The sequence below is a fragment of the Nuphar pumila genome, chromosome 7 (assembly GCF_984573655.1).
Source record: "Nuphar pumila chromosome 7, dmNupPumi1.hap1.1, whole genome shotgun sequence".
Lineage (NCBI taxonomy): Eukaryota > Viridiplantae > Streptophyta > Magnoliopsida > Nymphaeales > Nymphaeaceae > Nuphar > Nuphar pumila.
This window is the reverse complement of record NC_143255.1, coordinates 32,800,644-32,821,459: the sequence shown is the minus strand read 5'-3', so window position 1 is coordinate 32,821,459 and position 20,816 is coordinate 32,800,644. Positions and strand designations below refer to the sequence as shown.

Below are 20,816 nucleotides of genomic sequence, written 5' to 3'. Positions count from 1 at the left end.
GAAGGCATACGATAGAGTACCTAGGGACGTTCTCTGGTGGACAATGATGAAGAAAGGTGTTTCTCTCAAGTACATTAGTATAATTAAAGATATGTATGAAGGAGTAGTAACCAATGTCCGCACTTGTGGAGGGGTGACAACCAATTTTCCGATAACGGTTGGGTTACATCAAGGATCTGCTTTAAGCCCTTTCCTATTTGCGATAGTGATGGATGAGCTTACGAGATCAATTCAAGAAAATGTACCGTGGTGTATGTTGTTTGCTGATGATATTGTTTTGATTGATGAGTCTAGAGCTGGGGTTAATGCTAAGTTAGAATTATGGAGACAGACATTGGAAGCTAGAGGTTTTAAGTTGAGTAAGAGTAAGACTGAATATATGGAATGTCGGTTTAGTAAGCAACGAAGTAGGGATGGGAGTGTAGTGAAGCTTGGTGAGCAAGATATACCGGTGAATGATTATTTCAAATATTTGGGATCCATCATTCAAAAGTATGGAGAAATTGATGGAGATGTAAATCATAGGATAAAGGTTGGGTGGATGAAATGGAAAAGTGCTACTGGAGTGCTGTGCGATCGTAGAATGCCATTGCGGTTGAAGGGAAAGTTTTATAGGACGACTATTAGACCCGCTTTACTATATGGTACGGAATGTTGGGCTGCCAAGAGACATCATATTCAAAAAATGAGTGTAGCTGAGATGCGGATGCTTAGATGGATGTGTGGAAATACAATAAAAGATAAGATTCGGAACGAAGAGATACGTAAGAAGGTAGGTGTTGCACCCATTGAAAATAAGATGCGAGAGAATCGTTTACGGTGGTTTGGACATATTCGGCGAAGGCCTAATGGTGCTCCAGTTAGAAGGTTGGAGAAATGGGAAAATATATTAGTTAAAAGAGGTCGGGGTAGGCCTAGGAAGACTTGGATGGAGATGATAGGAAAGGATATGAATGCTTTGAACCTCACCGAGGACATGGCGTTGGATAGAAATGATTGGAGGAAAATGATTCATGTGGAAGACCCAAAATGAATTTCTTTTTTGGTTCATATCGCTGACCCCAATTGTTTTGGGATGAAGGCGTAGTTGTTGTTGTTGTTGTTTCATGATACAATTTCACATGAAATGCATAATCAAATAAAAAATAACTTTATACAAGCATAAATAGTCATGTCAAACATTGTAATATATTCAATCATTCATATCACAACAATGTCAAACATGTACCTGCAACAAACACACTCCAATATCCCGCTAACTACAACCATAACTAGCATGGTTTATGAACTACAAAAATAAGAGCATTTCTATTCACATACATTCAAATCATACTCAGCATGATCTTCAAACTTCAACAAAACAGTCTTAGATATCCACAAATAAGTGAGTGTGTGAGCAGGAAAGTGTTGCATCCAAGAAAGTAAATAACATGTGATGTGCTTGCATCACTTATTCACCACGGGTTTTTACCCGATTTGCATTTGCATTTTTCTTGTTTTTTTTCGCATGGCATTTTAAGCTGCATGTGATGCTTAGCATTAAGCATCGTGCATTTTGCTATGCTACGCACATGCAATACACATTACTCTTGTCAACCAATGACAAAAACACAGGGAGAAGCAGAAGAAAACAGGCTACCAGCCAAAGACAAAGACACAGGCAAGGGGCTTCGCCCCACCTTGCCTGATGAAAGGGAAACACAACAGAGGGTAGAGCCCCCTCCCCCTGTCGGCAGAAAAACCACTCAAGTAGGGGCTTCGCCATCCCTGCCTGATGAAAAAAGACAACAATAGGGAGGCAGAGCCCCTGCCGGCCGGAGAAACAAAGTGGACAGGGGGAGAAGTGGCTTCGCCCCCTACTGACTGAAAGAACCAAGGATAGGGGGCTCCGCCCTGCCAACCGAATGAAAACAAAGATGGGGGCTCAACCCCCCACCAAAAAGCAATAGCAGCAGGGGGCGAAGTCTCCCTGCCAGCCAAAAGAGAACAAAGGCAGGGGGCTGAACCCCCTGTCGATCGAACGAAAACAAAGGCAGGGGGCAGAGCCCCCTGCCGGCTGAGCAAACACAAAGGCAAGGGGTGGATCCCTTGCCGTTGTTGCTTAAACAAGGGCAAGGAGGCGGAGCCAACTGCCGAAAAGGACCAGCAGCAAGGGGCGGGCCCCCCTACTGATTGGTTGAAAAGAAGGACACGGGGGGAGGCACTAGGGTATGAGAGGCAGTGAACAAGTGAGCTCATCGACGTGGTCACTGGTGGACTTCAGTCGAGTTGTCGAAGCAAGAGGAACAAGCGGTGGGTCACCGGCGGGGTCGTTGAGGGAACAAGGTGATATGGCGGCGATTAAAGAGGGGGTGGCCGATGGTCGGTGATCATTGGTGGCAGCAGGGAAGAAGGAGACGATGCTGGTGTTCGGAGGGGTGGCTGACAGCTTCAGTCACCAGCGTCAGCTCGAAGGATGGGAGGCGACAAAGGGGGATCAAGCGAGGAAAGAGAAAGGGAGATGGATCGGTGAAAGATGGGAGAGAGAGAGCAGAAGAGAGAATTTCGTACCCTAGATAGGTCATTTTACATCGAAAAGTAAAGACGACTTAGCTATGGATAAATTATGTCTCAAAATCCATCGCTACTTAGCGATAAAAAAAATTTGTCGCTCATCCGTCGCGAAGTTGCGATGGAGTTTGAGACAAAATTTTTCTGTCGCTAATCCATCGTTAATTAGCGATAAAGTTTGAGACAAAATTTTTCCATCTCTAATCCATCGTTAATTAGCGACAGATTTTGAGACAGAATTTCTTTGTCGCTAATTCCGTAACTAATTTCGATTTTAGGGACAACTAGTTTTCTCTAGCTAATCCATCGCAAATTTGTGATGAATTATTTTTTTTTGCAAATTTCTGTTGGTAATTAATGTTTTTCTTATAGTGAGCCCAAACCGAGTATGTGAAGTAGGAGATAACTCTAAAAAATGTTATATTGTTAAATGAGAGTGTCATGGGCCTATTTCTTTCAATAGGCTAGTGTGACGTGATGGTCCTTCCTCACCGTCGCAAGCCCACTTGTCAGCTCGCTTGCCAGTCGTGAAAGCTTGTAATCAGAGTGTAAGAGAGGAAGAGAGAATAAAGGGAAAAAAATTGCAATCAAAAGAAGCAATCACAATGAGGGTGAACAAAAGAAAGCTCAACGCATTTGATTAATTCACAATTTTGCCCGCAGGCTATTATAGTTCAAGTATACGAGCTGCCCCTTCAGGGTATTGATTCATCTGAACCGGACAACTTACATCAGACTCAACAAAAACAAAACAGACTCTAAACACAATTTTACAATGTAAGTCACAAGGGAACTTGCTCCCCCCTTCAAATCATGTGCCATCCTCGGTGCCATCTGTTTTATGGTAAGCCTAGACTTCAGCCGGGTAGCGGTTGTTCATCCAAAAAGCTGGCTCCCACGTAGGTTCCACTATTTCCTCCCATTGTACTAAGTATTTCTTTGCTTCACCCAAGTAGTTGACCTTGTGGAGAGGGATCTAACTGAGGTGCTTCTCGGCCTGTTGTGTTGTTGAGTCCCTCTGCATGATGGGAGCACATTGTGGCACATTGTGTTCCGGATCTCTATCATCTAGATGAAACTGCTTGAGGTTGCACACATAAAACACCAAGTGCACCTTGAAGTCTGGAGGCAACTCCAACTTGTACGCCAACTTGTCCACCTTCTTTGTGATGGTGAAGGGTCATGCATACTTTCTTAGTAGTCTGCAGTGTCGCCCGTGGAAGATGCCTTTGCGACCTGGATATAACTTCACCAATACTTGGTCCCCAACTTGGAACCCAACGGGCTGATGATGCTTGTCTGCCCACTTCTTCATTATCTTTGTCGCCTTGTGTAGGAATGCCTTTGCCAACTCATTCTGCTTGTGCCAGTCGCGAAAAAACTGGTAGGCGAAAGATGGCCTTCCTTTTTCTTGTGCGGCAAGAGTGTGTGGGGTCAGTGGTTGCTGCTTCGTGGCTATCTTGAATGGGTTATAGCTTGAAGACTCGCTCTTCTGCAGGTTGTAACAAAATTGTGCCACGTTAAAGAGCTTCTCCTAATTTTTCTAATTGGCACTAAAAAGTGCCTAAGGTACTCTCAAGTATCTCGTTGATGCGCTCTGTTTGCCCATCTGTCTGTGGATGGAAGCTTGTTGAAAACAGCAAATCAAAGCCAAGTAGCTAAAATACTTCACACCAGAATTTGCTCATGAAGCAAGCATCATGATCACTCACAACGCTCTTTGGTATTCCTCAGTGCTTCACCACATGCTTTATAATTATGTAGTCTTCTCTGTAGAGAACTCCTTAGAAGTTGGGATGAAGGTGTCATACTTTGATAAACGATCCACCACAACCAGGATAGAATTAAAGCCCTCTACCTTTGGCAGACTAACAATGAAGTCCATGGAGATGCTATCCCAAGGACGTTCTGAAATTGGTAGAGGCTCAAGGTTGTCCCCTTATCTTGCTGAAAGATGAGGCATGTTCGCACATACCTCTCCATGTCATCCCTCATTTACAGCCAATAGTAGCCTCACTCAAGGAGTGCTAAGGTTCACTTCTGACTAGAATGGTCGGCCCATAGTGTATTATGGCACTCCTTAAGCAATTCTCAATGGAGGCTTCCCAACCACGGCACGAAGACGCGTCTCCCTTTTGTCACGAGGAGGCCATCCTGTAGCCAACATCGTCGAATCTTCCCTACTTGTGCCAGAGAAACAAGTTGTTGCACTGTCGGATCCTACTGCGTACCTTCACAGATGCGGCTCAGCAATGTGCCCTCCAAATGCACTTTAAAAGGCTTCGCGCGTGCAACTGTCAATTCAGTCCTGCAGCTCAAGGCATCCGCCACAACATTAGTCTTTTCAACCTTGTACTCCAAGGTAAAGTCGAACTCAGCCAAAAATATCTGTCATCGAGCTTGTTTAGGTGTTAGCTTCTTCTGTGTATGAAAATAGCTCGTGACCACATTGTCTATCATGATGATGAACTGGGTACCCAAAAGGTAGTGCCGCCAAGTCTTGAGGCAATACACGATGGTTGTCATCTCACATTCATGCACCATGTAGCGCCTCTCTGCTTCCTTTAGCTTACGACTCTCATATGCAATCGGATGACCCTCATGCATAATAACTCCACTGATGGCAAAGTTTGAGGTGTCGGTATGGACCTCAAAGGGTTTTAAGTGATTAGGTAGTCGCATCACTGACTCCCTCACTAAGACTTTCTTCAAGCCGTCGAAGGCATCTTGGCATGCTCTTGTCCAAAGCCATACCTCGTTCTTCTTTAATAAATCTATGAGGACGCAGCAATGAGAGAATAACCTTCGATGAAACGTCGATAGTAGTTTGTCAAACCAAGGAATGATCGTAACTCTGGGACTTTACTTGGCGGAACTCATTCCTGGATGACTCTTATCTTTTGCCCATCCATACGCAGCACACCACGCCCCACAATGTGGCCAAGGAAGTTGATCTCTTCTTGCCTGAAGAGACACTTCTCTCGTTTGACACAAAGGTCATTCTCCTTCAGCACCTAAAATATTGTTCGCAAGTGCTCGACATGTTCCTCCATATTGCTGCAGTAAATCTCGATATCATCCAGGTAGACTACCACGAACTTGTCTAAGTAAGGGTAGAAGATCTGGTTTATTAAAGTCGTGAACGTGGCTGAAGCATTTGTTAACCCAAATGGCATTACTAAGAATTCGTAAGCACCATAGCAGGTGACGCAAGTTGTCTTCAACTTATCACCTTCAGCAATCCTCACCTGCCAGTAACTTGATCATAGATTTAGCTTGAAAAAGATACGGGCATTACCTAGCTAATCGAATAAGTCCGCTATCAGTGGCAACATGTATTTGTTCTTCACTGTGACCTTATTCAAAGCACGGTAATCCACATATAATCGCTTGGAGCCATCATGCTTCATCTGAAATAAGATTGGGGCACCAAATAGGGCTTTCGATAGATGATCGATGCCTGCATCCAACATCTCATCTAGCTGCCTACGCAGCTCTTTCAACTCCGCTGACCCCATGCGATATAGAACCATTGCGGGAGGCTTCGCTCCCATGGTCAACTCAATCTTATGGTCAACCTCACATCTTGGTGAAAGACTCTTTGGCAATTCATGAGGCATCACCCCCTGAAACTCCTCTAACAATGGGGCTACAGTCAGTGGCACTACTGCTTCTACCTTTCCTTCTTCTACACACATAGTAACTAAGAATGTTTGCTCCCCGTGCTTGACACCCTTCTTCAACTGCATTGCCAATGACATTGAAGACTTGCCTTTCTGCGTAAGGCACTACACTGTATGGGACAAGTTTGGCCCCATGATCATCAACGTGTTAAACTTTGGCAGCATCATAACATTTTGACTTCGTAGAAACTCCATACCTAAAATCATCTTAAAATTGTCCAGGGGCACCACAAAGAAGTTGGCTTTGCCGGCCCAACTCCCCACTTGGATAACCACATCTCTTGTTTCACCAAGGATGAGTTTGGCATCAGAGTTCACCATTTTGATGGTCATCTTCTTTGGCACGGGCTTCAAGCCCAACCACTCTACCTCTTTCCGCGAGACAAAGTTGTGTGTGGCCCTAGAGTCTACCATTGCTGAAGTAGACTTTCCATTTGTAATGACTTTGAGATACATCAGTTCTTTGCTAACCTGCCTGTTCTCAACTGTGCAACTCCTAGCTGTGTTGATCGATCGCATAACTTTCATCCATGGTTGCATGGTTTTAGTATCACTGTATTCTGTCTGCACAACATTGGCATGTTTGTCACCCTTCACGAGGCGCTTTGGGCATTGCCTGGCGATATGCCTATCACCATAGAACCAGCATGTCACAATCGCACCCTTATTGTTATTGTTATACTTTGTGTAGTTCTGTTTTTTGTCGAATTGGTGGTGTGTTGATGCCTCACCTTACGTTGAGTGTCAGCTAAGTGCTCGGTCGTCATATATGCATCTTCCAAAATACGAGGGTTGCTCCTTTCCACTTCAGACTGTGCCTATGGCTGAAGTTCCACAATGAACCAGTTGAGCCTGTCCTCTTCTGGCATGTTAGGCACCTCCAACATAAGCTTCTAGAACGTTCTAACATAGTCTTGTAACGAACCAGTATGTTTAAGCTCGCCTACCATCCTGTATGCCTACCTTTGTGCATTCCTCGGCATAAAATAGTTGTGCAACTCTATTTTGAAGTCGTCAAAGGTGTCTATCATGCATTGACCCCTCTCCATGTCACTGTGCTTCTGCCTCCACCAAAAGATAGCATCCCCATCGAGCAGAGTTGTTGCAACTTTGATCCTAAGATCTTCAGCGATCACATTTTGAATATCCAAGTAGTCTTCTACTTGAAACAAGAAGTTCTCAATGGCCTTGCTGTCATGAGTACCATTGAACTTTGTTGGTCTTGGCATATCAATCCTTGATGGCCTTTCACCATTTCCTCCATTTAGGGTCACTGTCTGTTATAATGTGTGGTTCTTCAACTGAAGCTCCCCTACTTCATTCTGCAAGTCAGCCACTGTAGTCGTCAATGAAGTGACTTATTCCATCAGCAAGATCACACGATCTTGCAGGCTTACCACCACATTATTCAGTTCACTGAATGATTCAACCGCGCATGAAATTGCTCCTTCATGCGAAGTCACATCTTCCACCAGCTTGTTGATAGATGCAGCCATCTGCTCTTGGCCCTGAGGTGAATCCATGTCCTCAGCTTCGGCAACTGCATTGCCTTTAGTGTTGCATAAGTTTTGATAGAGCGACATGATGTCTTGCTCATAAATCGTAGATTGTCAGTGCATATGTCGACATCAACTCCAGAGTCTCTTCCTCAGCATGTGAACGAGCTCTGGTACCACTTGTCATGGGCCTATTTCCTTCAATAGATCAGTGTGGCGCGACAGTCCTTCCTCACCACCGCAAGCCTACTTGTCAGCTCGCTTGCCAGTTGCGAAAGCTTGTAATCATAGTGCAAGAGAGCAAGAGAGAATAGAGGGAGAAGAATTACAATCACAATGAGGGTGAACAAAAGAAAGCTCAACGCATTTGATTCATTCACAATTTTGCCCGCAGGCTATTACAGTTCAAGTATATGGGTTGCCCCTTCAGGGTATTGATTCACCTGAACCGGACTGCTTATATATGACTTAACAAAAGCAAAACAGACTATAAACACAACTTTACAATGTAAGTCACAAGGGAATAGAGAGATACATGGTATATATGATGTTACAAGGAAAAGAATAAAGTATATGATAACTACAAAATAGAAAAGGAGATAATATCGCCAACTTTATGATAATGATATGTGATTTCCATGATGTGCAGTTGTGAAATATAACCACTGGAGATAAACTCTCCACAATATGTGATCTGCGATCTTGACTGCAAGTGTAACCACTGGAAATAAACTCTCCACGATATGTGATATGTGATCTACAATATTAACTGCAAGTGTAACTGCTCTACGATATGCGATTTGTGATCTTGACTGCTAGCATGGTTGATAAGTCCAATACTCCCCCTCAAGTTGGAGTGGGTTGTTGCACGACGCCTAACTTGGAAATAAGTTCATGAAATCGGTCCCTCCCAAGTGGCTTAGTTAACACATCAGCAAGTTGGGTTTTGGTAGAGACGTGATGGGTTGAAATAAGGCCTGTTTGTAATTTTTCATGAATAAAATGACAATCCACCTTAATATGTTTAGTACATTTGTGAAAAAAAGGATTTGCAATGATGTGAAGTGTGGATTGGTTGTCACAATATAGCTGCATTGGTTGTGAATGAGAGAAACCAAGATCTTATAATAATGCTCGTAACCAAATTAGCTCACAAGTAGTTGTTGTCATAGCTCGATATTCAGACTTGGCAAAGGATCTGGATACCGTATTTTGCTTTTTAGATCGCCATGAGATGTGATTCCGACCCAAGAATAAGAGGTATCCAATAACTGAACGACGAGTTGTAGGACAAGTGGCTCAATCTGAATCACAATAAGACGACAATTGTAAAGTATTGCATGAATGCATAAAAATTCCTTTATGTGGCAAGGACTTCAAATATCGTAGAACTCTGAACGTTGCACCTTGATGTGAAGTCTGTGAGGCTTGAATAAATTGACTTAACAGTTGCACGGGATAGACAATATCTGGGCATATCACAGTTAAATAAATAAGTCTCCCGACTAACCGACAGTATGGAGTAGGATCAGATAATGGATCTCTATCTTCTGGTCTAAGTCAACATTTCTGATCCATAGGGAATTCGATAGGCTTGGCTCCGAGGAGACCAACATCAGACAAAATATCCAGAATATATTTTCGCTTACTGAGAAAATGGCAGAAGGGACACGTGTCACCTCGATGCCAAGAAAATACTTCAGTTTACCTAAGTCTTTAAGGTGAAACCATGTATAAAGAAAGTCCTTAATTTCTATAATCTTGAAGTCATTATCGCCAACGATAATAATATTGTCAAGATATACTAAGATGAGGATGAAACGGTTCGATGTTTGCTGTGTAAATAAAGTGTAGTCAACTCATGATTGAATGAATTGAGCATCCGTAAGAGCAGAAGTAAGTTTCATGAACCAGTTTTGCGGGGATTGCTTCAATCCATAAATAGATTTATGAAGTTGACATACTTTGTTTTTCCCTTTGACTCAAAAACCAGAAGGAAATCGCATGTAGACCTCCTCAAGCAAATCGCCGTGTAGGAATGCATTTCTTACATCAAGTTGATAAAGGAACCAACCCTTTAAAGTTACTAAAGAGATTAAGTACCGAACAATGGTTAGTTTTGCTACTGGAGCAAATGTGTCATGATAATCGAACCCTTCAATTTGTGTATACCCTTTTGCCATAAGTCACGCTTTGTAGCGCTTAATCGATCCATCTGCTAGGTGTTTAACCTTATACACCCAATGACAACAAATAGGGTGTTTGTCAGGAGGTAAGGTAACAATAGACCAAGTGCGGTTATCTTACAAAGCATGGATTTCACTTGATATTGCTTCGCGTCAATGCGAAAGTTTCACTGTCTTGCCAAAATATCTAGGCTCTTTGTCGGAAAGAATAGATGAAAAGAAAGCAACATGGGATGGAGGATATGAATGACAAAGTTGAAAATCTCCAATGGGGTATTGACACTTGAAAGTGGCAGGTTTTGGAGTCAGCGGTAGACTATGTGATTCAGATATGAGAGCCGAACATACGTAATTCTTAAGGTAAGATGGTGTGGATTTAGGTTGTTGGGAACAACACACGTGTGTAACATGCTGGATTGTGGTGGTGGAATTGGGTAGTGAATTGGGCCGACCCAGTGAATTGGATGGTGGTGTATTGGGTGTTTGATTGAGGACTGGAGCCAGATCATCATCAATATCAAGTAATGGGAGAGGCATTACGATGGATATGTCATCTTTTTCAACGTGAGTTTGGAAAGAAAAAACTTGTTCATAAAATATTATATCGTGGCTAGTAAATAATTGTTTGTTCTCAAGATAAAAAAGTTGATATCCTTTTTGGTCAAATGGATAGCCAACAAATATGCACTGCCTAGTTTGAGAGGAGAATTTATTTTGATGTGTATTTATAATTTTAGCAAAACATAGGCAACCAAATACCTATAAATAATGATACTAAGGTTTGTTTCCAAAAAGTAATGCATAGGGTGTTTTGTTGTTCAAAACTTCAGAGGGAAGGCGATTGATTAATTAAGTAGATGTGAGAATACATTCTTCCCAAAAAGATATCGGAAGATGAGATTGGAAGCATAAAGACCTAGCCACTTCTAATAGGTGTCAGTGCTTACGTTCAACACGCCCGTTTTGTTGGAGTGTTCTGATGCAAGATTTTTGATGATCAATGTCATTTTAATGAAGAAAATTTTGAAAGCAAAGAGAAGTAAATTCAGTGCCATGATCACTATGGATGCTTTTAACTGAAGATTGAAAAAATTTGTGAACTAAGGCACAAGAGTATTGAATGCAATAAAGTGTTTCAGATTTGTATCTCATAAAAAAATCCAAATCCAACGAGAAAAATCATCGACAATGGTAAGAAAAAAATGGGCACCCAAATGAGATGTAGTATAAGGACCTCAGATATTGCAATGGATAAGGTCAAAGTGGTGTGCTTGTCGACTTAAACTAGTTGGAAATGGAAGTTGTGTTTGCTTAGCATGATGACAAACATCACAAACATGATTATGATCAAAATCAAAGTCTAAAACAGATTTATTTAATAAAGAAATCTGATCACGTGAGGGATGACCTAATCACATATGCCAATGAATGTCTTTATTTGCTGATGAAACTATCAAAGCATGATGAGTGTTGGGAATGATGAGATGATAAAGGCCATCACAAAGTCTACCCGCTCCAATCATCATCCTCTTCAAAGGGTCCTAAAAGAGACAAAAAGAGGAAAAGAAAGTAGCAATACAAGGAACATAAGATGTTATCTTAGGGACAGATAAAAGATTATAGTGAAAGTTAGAAACGTATAAAACATCAGTAAGAATAAGAGAAGAATAAAGTTTAACATTTCTCATATTAGTAGCAAGAATTCTTTCACCATTAGGGAGTCTAATGGGACGTAGTTTAGGCAGAACAATAACATTAGAAAGAAGATGAACATGCGGTGTCATGTAATGAGAGGCTCTTGTGTCAATGACCCAGGGAAAAAAGAATGGAAGGATGAGTTACCTACCAAGTTGGCTGAAGCGGGTTTGACATTAGTATTAAGCAAAGAAACAAGTTGTCCGAGTTAATCTTCTGTGAGTTGTGAAAGAATAGAGTTGGATTCAGGGACATCAAGAGTGGGCATAGACTCTTGTTGAGATGTTGCGTTGGCCGGTCCATGATCCGCACATTTCGTGTTAGAGTTGGCCTTTGGATGATATGGCGGATAGCCATGAAGTGAATAACAATGACTTTTGACATGTCCTAATAGCCCACAATGATCACATTTGGAACAGGGTTTGTTATTCTTAGTAGAAAATCGACTAGTAGTCAAACGAGATTGGTAGAATTTAGCCAAAAGTGCTAAATTGTCAGTTGTTCCACCACTAAAAGGCATGAGGAGTCGTTCTGCTTCTTCTTGAAGAATCATGGAGTATATTTTGCTAATATTTGGAAGAGGTTTGATAGTCAAAATATGACTTCGAATCATAGCAAACGTCTTATTTAGCCCCATGAGAAATTGATATACTTTCTCTCGCTCAAGATAGGCATTAAAGTCTTTGAATGCACCACACGCGCATGTGGAAAGAGAAGAGTACGAACTGAGTTCATCCAAAGTATTTTGAGAGTGCTGAAATAAGTGGTGAGAGAATTTTGCTCCTGACGATGATCGTAAATCAGTTTATTCAACTGGTAAATGTGAGTGGCATTTTTTTGCGAAAATCATTCTTCTAAATCGACACAAACATCATGAGCCGTGTCCGCATAGATGACACTATTGGCAATGTCTTTCGAAATGAAATTTAGAAGCCAAGATAGAACTATGTCATTGCATCGACACTAAGATTGATAATCGGTGGATGAACTCACTGGCTTTGGGAGAGAACCATCGACGAACACAAATTTGTGTTTGGCACTCAAGGCCATTTGCATAGCACGTCACCATGTTGAGTAATTATCACCCGCAAGCACCGACATAACAAGCAAGGATCCAGGATTGTCAAAGTGATGCAATAAATATGGTGACAAGACATCAGCTCGCGTTTCGGAGAATCTTGATGAGCATTAGAAACATGATATGCTACTTGAGCTTGATCGGCCATGGTAGAATGATGAAAAATGAGATCGTCCTTACTACTCTGATACCATGTAAAGTAGTAGATAACTCCAAAAAATGTTATATTGTTCAATGAGAGATACACGGTATATATGATGTTACAAGGAAAAGAATAAAGTATATGATACAACTACAAAACAGAAAAGGAAATAATATTGACAACTTCATGATATGTGATTTCCATGATGTGCGGTTGTGAAGTGTAACTGCTGGAGATAAACTCTCCACGATATGCGATCTACAATCTTGACTACAAGTATAACCGATGGAGATAAACTCTCCACGATATGTGATTTGTGATCTTGACGGCAAGTGAAACCGCTCTACGATATGCGATCTGCGATCTTGATAGCCAACATGGTAGATAAGTCCAATAGAGTCTTAAACAATTAGGGTAGGGCATTGACATAGCATACCCAAATTCAAGAAGGGCCTGTCAGGCTGCAGTAAAATATGCTGGAATATCGATGTGCTCGATCGCCACAAGTTGAAAGGGCTACCTAAACCTAAAGTAAGGCTCTTGTTTCTTTTATTTGCTTTTAATTTTGATATTTGTTTGTTATACTTTTGTATTGTTCTTAAAGGTCCAAGTTTCTTACATCCTCTGCAATGTATTTTCTTTTTTAATATCTTTTGAACATCAAAGATGTTCTTATACTATCAAGCTAACTTTTTTTTAGGTTCAAGATTTGATGTATGACAACGAACAATACTCTGAGATCTCCAAATAAGAAAAGGTGAAGTTCCTATTAAGTTCGACCCCTTTTCAACAAAAAAGGAAAAACCCTTCAACTTGCAGAGCGTGAGTACCAAAATCTTTCAGATGAAAAAGACTGATTTTGGAGCCAGAATGTGAGATCCAAAATCCATAATTTCCATTACATGATTCTCTAGGGAAAATGTCTTACTCTGCCAATTCCAAACCGAAGCATTCTTATGATACTTAGGCCATGTTTGGAAGCTTTGCAATGGGATGGGAACACGGTTTTTACCAATGTGTGATGTTGAGAGATGGAGTTGCCAAAAACATCCTCTCGTGGAAGGTGTTGAAATCTGGTGTTGGGCCAGACAACACCAGTCCTAACGCATTACGCATTGTATCAGCAGCACCACTGTTCCCAAACAACAAGATAGTATGAGAGCATGGCTGAACCGCAACACAACCTCCTGTTCAAGGCTCCCAAACATAGCCTTATTTGTGGTAGCCAAACATCTTGGTCTTTTAATAACATGTATGTTGTTATATGAACCAGACATATTAGATCTGTTAGAACAAAATGGATCTAGGCTTCAAACCAAATTTAGTATCCAATTTAGGATTTACAACTAACTTATTATAATTTACGCTTGAAACAGGTCGTGGGATCCGATTACTGGAATCTAGAGTGGATAGAATGGATAGAATTGAGAGATCCATTTTCCAATCAAAGTTAAATTGGATATTTTGATCCAGTGTTTTAAGCATATAGAAAATTTTCATTGGGATATCAGTTCTAAGTGAGTGAAGCATCATAGCCAACAGCTCCAAATCAAGCCATGGATTGTTTGCAAAGGCAGACCAAGACCACAAAGCTCACAGGGCAGAAACTAGAGAACCATCTAAGTCAATGCGGAATGGCAACCCAAGATCCAGTAAACACAAGTCATAGGAGTCTTGGTCAGCACCAGTCAGGAGCATAGTTTGCTTAACAACGATGATGATGATGATTTTTGTTTTTATCATCATTATTAAACCTCGTCCAAAAGCCCACAAGGACTTCGCTCATCTGGTAGGGGCGACTTGTGAATGTCACCTATTTTATGGGACGTCACAACTTCAAAACCCACGGGTGGTGTCCCTTGCCGCATGAAGGCCGGAGCTGGGTTTACTCCCCGGTGGGCAGGGGGAACCTCAGGGGTTTTAGCAACGGGAGGTCAGGGTGTCCATCAGATTATACCAAAAAAAAAAATCATCATCTAAAACAGTGCAACTAAATTTTATATAGGATCCAGTTATTGCATCCAATCCTATTACATTAATTAGCTTTATTTCACTTATTCTCAGCACACAACAACAAAGCAACCCCTGAAGAAAAAAAAAAAAGGAAACAAACTTTTTACACATGGAACTATATTTTTCTTATGCCCATTCTAATTCCGGACTCTCGATAAAAACTCTCCCCAGTATATGAACCAAACGCTTATTTGGAACTTTGCGAGCCAATAGTCAATTAGACACCGTTATCATAAGGAACCGTCGGGTAGCCCAGCCATTGATCACCAAGAATCAGATTAGGAACCGTGAAATTCGTTGCATCTTCATAGGTCATGGTATGGTACCCGGGCCATGTGACCCGTTGATCGGTGCTTGATCCAGGTCCATTGTTCGAAAACTCACCATAGTACAGAGTGTTCAAGCCCCAGTCCCCTGCACAAAGCAAGATAATCGAAGTTATGAAATAAGCTAATTTAAAACACACAAACACTAATACACATACACAATAATAAAGCAAGATGATCTTGATATAGAAGATGGGTATTAAATGACTTGAAATTGTTCCAAAAAATCAACTAGTAATTCCAATATTCAACTAACGTGTCCTTTAGATTTTTCACTATGCTTTACAATGGAAACAGGTTTGATTGTTACCAAATTATGGAATACACACCCCTTAGCCTTGTCAAACAATGGGTTGGATTTGGGTCACATAGACCGAGCTAGAGCCAGATCCATCTCATGTTAGTGAGGCCTATGCCCATAGCCCTTTGGACGGCCAGAACCAAACCTGTCCAGCGGACTAATTTTTGTTTTCCCCAAAAAATTATGCGCAAATATTTCTATATCAGAAAACCATATCGTGGTGAAGATGATATGCTTTTTATCAGAACATGCACCCATATCTGAGGGACTGTTTCTAACTTGAGCACTAGGAAATGAGAGTTGTTTTTTTGGTAATTCCCAAAGGAGGAAAGGATTGAGGGTCCCATTCTTTGTTTTGATGGAATTCCTTAGGCTCTGTTTGGGAGCCTTGAATTGGAGTCACATTTTGTGGTTTCCCCAACACCATTTGTTGCTTGGGAGTAGTGCGTTGTAGTTTCTCCAACGCTCTCAGTTGTTTGGGTGTTGTAGTGTTGCCAAAACCCTGGATTAGGGATGGAGCTAGCAACTAGGGATGGCAGTGGGGCGGGGCGGGGGACAAGGTCTCCACCCCCACCCTGCCTCAAGATTTTATCCTCCACCCCCGCCTCCATCCCTGGCGGGGAATGGATTTTATCCTCCATCCCCGCCTTCATCCCCGTTTCACGTCCTCCATCCCCGGTTCAAACGGGGATGAGGCGGGGCGGGGATATTGCGGGGAAAAGTGGTCGGGGCGGGGATCGTGGTGGGGAAAAGTGCACGTCCATCCCCGCCTCCACCCCCGGACGGGGATGGATTTTAACCTTCGTCCCCGCCTCCATCCCTATTTCATACCCTTCATCCCCGGTCCAAACGGGGCGGGCCCCGCTTTCCCCCGGTCCACTGCCATCCCTACTAGCAACCACAATGACACATGACATATATAGAAAGTGTTTTGTCCCAAGGCAAGGCTCTCAATGAGAAGCTCAAGGCCAGTTTCTTTCATGTAGTTTTCGTAGGAAATTGCCTAGTTGGCATCTCTTTTCCTTCCATTTTCCTCATTGATCATACAAACATCGGATGACAGATCAGGTGCAATCACATTGCACACTTATAGTGTGCCACTGCACCTGGTCTGACCTTCATCTTCTGTTAGGCCTCACAGCTCATAAGCCGTATCTCAGAGATGGAGGGTGGTCAGGTGCAGTGGCCACACTCAAAGTGTGCAATGTGATTTACCATGATCCGCCTTCCAAGCATCCAAGCATCACCGTGAAAAACTGCCATGTTGGCATAAGTGGGACATTGTTTTTTTTTTTTCACAACCTTCTCCTTTTTAACATGTAAATCCCTTCATACTTCCTTCATAAAAGAACTTTCATAGAAAGGACGAAGTAGCAGGAGTTTTTAGAAAACCGTGCTCTTTCCTATGAATGACAATATTTCCCTTCCATAAGAATAGAAAAAATAAGACCCTTATTGGAGGTAAATAAGATTTACCGTCCAGTAGTGGTGGGGGAGGGAAACCAAGGTGGGGAAATAGAGGGAAGTGGCTTTGAAAATTCTCCAATTCTCAATCTCGAACGAGAAACGGGAATTTGAAAGACCTATTTCCCTCAAATACTCTCAAGGCTCTTCCTTTTTAGGTCTTTTGAAAAGCAAACCCCCTGGAATTGCAGTTTTGTGATCTGTGCAACTATGACTTACTTGCTCGTGAAGGAGAATTTTATATACCTGACCATGGTGACCAGCCTGAAGGATCAATATGTTCCCCAATATAGGATGCCATGACGACCGTCCGCGAGTAGTTATACCATGGCCGGCCAAGGTAGCTCTTCACACTTCCAAGGCTGCTCGCAAGCTCAGTATCTGGCAAAATGGTGCAATTATCTATGGAAAACCCAGTGTTTTCGTTGGGATCAGTTCTACCTTGTGCTGTAACAGCATTGAACTGCCCGTCCATCGGTTTCCTCGCGATGATCTGGCAGGCTTGGAACACTACAGCTGCATTGCCAAAGATGAAATCAACGGTGCCGCCGATCACGTTTTCCCGGTAGAACTGCCGGAGTGAGTGGGCATAAAGTGTGTCTTGAAAGCCCACTATACTGCATCTGTAGATTGCCGTAAAATCGGCATTCACACGTAAAGCAACAGCTTGCTGCTTAACAGCACCGGCCGTGTTTTGGATCGTCAAGTCCCGAGCTAGGAATCCGGTGCCGGTCACAGCTGCACGTCACAGATATGTGATTAATTTCCCTTTCAAGAATTGGTAATTGCAATTCTTAACACTCCAGGTAGAAATGATGAAGTTTATGAACTTGGTCATGTTTTTTCGATGCGCCAAACATAAACTTCATGGGGTTTGGAATTTGCTTGCTTGTCTAGAGCAGCAACTTGGCAAAGTACGACACACGAATGATGAATCCAGGTGCCTATGGATTATGGATGACTCAAACAAGCTCTATATTTTCTTTAGTGGCTTTTGAGTCACTGCTCTGACATTTTTATTTCGGGAGAAATATGCCCAATTTACAAATTTAACCGGTAGATATAAGTCCCATCTCTCAAGTCTAACATCATAAGATCAGGCTTTGCCTGCACTGGGTTGCCCAAGTGGTTAGAATGGTTCTTAGGAAAGTGGTGGAACCCCGTCTTTGCCCAGCATCGATTCTCCCTGGGATCAGACCGGAAGCTTGCTCATGGGTGTTCTTTGTGGGCTAGGGCACTCACCTGGTGTTTACTATTTAGGGGGGGGGGGGGGGGGATTAAGCGACCTCTGTTCCTAGTCTGGTTCCTCATCATAAAAAAAAATGGAAAGACTTCATGCTTTTTCTCGTGAAGGGAAAAAAGGTTTTCATATAAACTTTATCTAAAGAATTTTTCTTATTATTTGTTTTCTGTTAGGACATATTTGTAAGCAGGAAAGAGTAGACTGCTAACCTTTGAAAGTTGAGAGTTTGCTTCCTCAGGACCAATAGTGGAGAGAACTTTCATAGGTATAATTTTCACACCTATGAAGGTAATGTTTTTTATTGCTATTGTACTTTAAGAAAAACGAATCACGTGTTTGCAAAGCCCTGGTGAACTTTTTCACTCGAGATCGAAACAATGATCTACTTTCTCAGGCAGTGGCGTGCCCATAAAGAAGAGAACAAACTTTCTTGTCCAAGAAAAATTATGGATGGCTTTGCGATATCTTCATCTGGACAAACTTTTTCCATTCTTGTTGGCTTTTGCAAAGACTAGCAAGCTTGGACAATTTTCTCCATTTTGGCAAATTTCTTGGGTGATAGGGGATGGATTAATCTAGTTATTACGTGTGGTAGCTGAGATGTGGTGTCACTTTTCCATAGGTATAGATATTTTGGACCATAAATCCACCAGTGCGAACTCACCCCATATTTGAAGTGTATAAAAAAAATTGCACTGTAATGTATATATGGATATATATTGGCCACACTTGTGAGTTCCAAACCTCTAGATGAAATTCATAGGAGGTCAATTAATCAAATCTAACCTCATCAACATGTTCAGCACGGTCAAAATAGTAGTAATTGACCCTTGGACCCTAATTTTTATAACATGAAAATATAACTTTTAGATAGTTGAAAATTTGGTATGGTGTAAACCATTCATTTTCAATCCTCAGAAAAATCCAATATGCACATCGGAAAAACTTGACCCAAAGGCTGGTTTCCATTAAACTAAAACATGTAGGTCACATTTTGGGGCTCAAATGTGCAAAAAATAAAACAAAATATTAGAGTTGTTCAATTTGGGGTTTGGAATTAATGCATTGATTTGAATGGTACTTGTCTTCAATTATCTTTTTTTTATTTCGAAATTGACTTGAGCTCATTAAAAACACCAGGCACAGGAAAAAGACCAAATTTACTATATGTTTTCTACCGAGTATATATGTCAACTGGGCCGACAAGCACAATTTCATGGGTACGACCCACGGGGATTCAGCTTTGGATCAAGTGATATTAAAAAACACCATTCATATTGATTTTCAAATGTTTTGCACCAGACGCCAAATCCTTTAAAAATTCTTTTGAATGAGTGATTTGACATCCGACCCTTGATTCACAGGATGGCTGTGAATATTGAAAATCAGTATTAACAGTAATTTTTTTCTTTTGACGAAGAAAAACCTTCCCTAAGAACCGCTTAATGGACCTGATTCTCTTTAATTGAAGTAAAACTCTACCCAGCATTATGTTGCTGATGCATCTGGACAGCCAAGATTAGTCGACTTCCGGTGAAAATGTTGAATGATCCTAGCCGTCGGTCCGATGGTTAGGATTGAATGTAAGATGGATTTCATTATGTCAGATGAGAGGATTGCTCACCTACTGTAGCTGAGCGGTAGGTGGTCCAGCCATCGACGACGCTGCGGTTGCCGGTGATGATGGTGCGCCACATCCCATCCCCCACCAAGAACACGTACTGCTTGTTCTGAGGAATCTCTACATTCTCGTCATAGATGCCCTCCTTCACGTAAACCACGACCGCGTTCGGGCTGTTATTGGGCACGGCCAGTATGGCATCCGATACAGTGGTGAAGTTGCCACTCCCATCCTTAGCAACAATCAGAATAGAGTTGGGGTTAGACCCACCTGACCCTGAGCTCTGCAGCAGCCTCCTGTCCTTCCTCTTCAGCCATGAAGGGAACCCGCCGGAGGCGGCGGAGAATCCCATGAGCCTCCGCCGGTTCAACGTCGTCGCCGTCGCCCTGCCTTTCGTCACGATGGCGAGAGTGTTGCTGACGTGCTGGTACACTGCGCTCAGGCTGGTTATGAACACAAGCTTGTATGCACCTGAGGCTGTTAACAGGCCGTCCAGGCATGTCTCCTTGTTGGTGAGTGCCGCACTCAGGTAGATCCGGACGTTGGGTAACTTGAAGGACTGAGATGAGATCTGGGTGATGCAGGACTGGAGCAGACCGAGGGTGAGGTAGTGGAGCTCCTTGCAGTCCAGGATGGTGCCCTTATGGGTCTCAATGATGCCGGAGGATTCCAATGTGTTGATGATGGAGTTGAGCTTGGTGGCCTCTGTGTAGGCTAGCTGCAGGGTCTGCTGAACCAGGACTAGGACCACTGGGTCTAGGATTATGTTTGGGTTCGTGACCGGCTTGGGGTCGAGGCCTATGGATAGGAGCTTTGATGTCTCTAAGCAACGGGATGGGTATGGGGTGGAGTTGCAGATGGAGTTGAGGTAGTCTGTGTGGATGTTGGAAGAAGAAGAAGAAGGGAGGATTAGGGCTGAGAGGAGGAGGGAGGTCATCAGAAGATGAAGACTGAAAATGGGTTTGGAAGCCATGATGGGTGTTGAGATTTTTATTTTGCCGGAGAGTGGTGGGGAGAT

At 42.4% G+C, this 20,816-nt stretch overlaps 1 protein-coding gene across 1 annotated transcript; it reads right to left on the bottom strand.

The window, feature by feature from the left end:
* Positions 1-14,810: 14,810 nt before the first annotated feature.
* LOC149831814 (pectinesterase-like) lies at positions 14,811-20,816 on the bottom strand. The gene is made up of 3 exons (XM_090014157.1): positions 19,802-20,816; positions 17,181-17,672; positions 14,811-15,257 (listed from the first exon to the last, which is right to left on the bottom strand). Exons 1-3 carry the CDS (start codon positions 20,769-20,771, stop codon positions 15,061-15,063), a joined length of 1,659 nt encoding a protein of 552 aa, XP_089870283.1. The 5' UTR covers positions 20,772-20,816; the 3' UTR covers positions 14,811-15,060.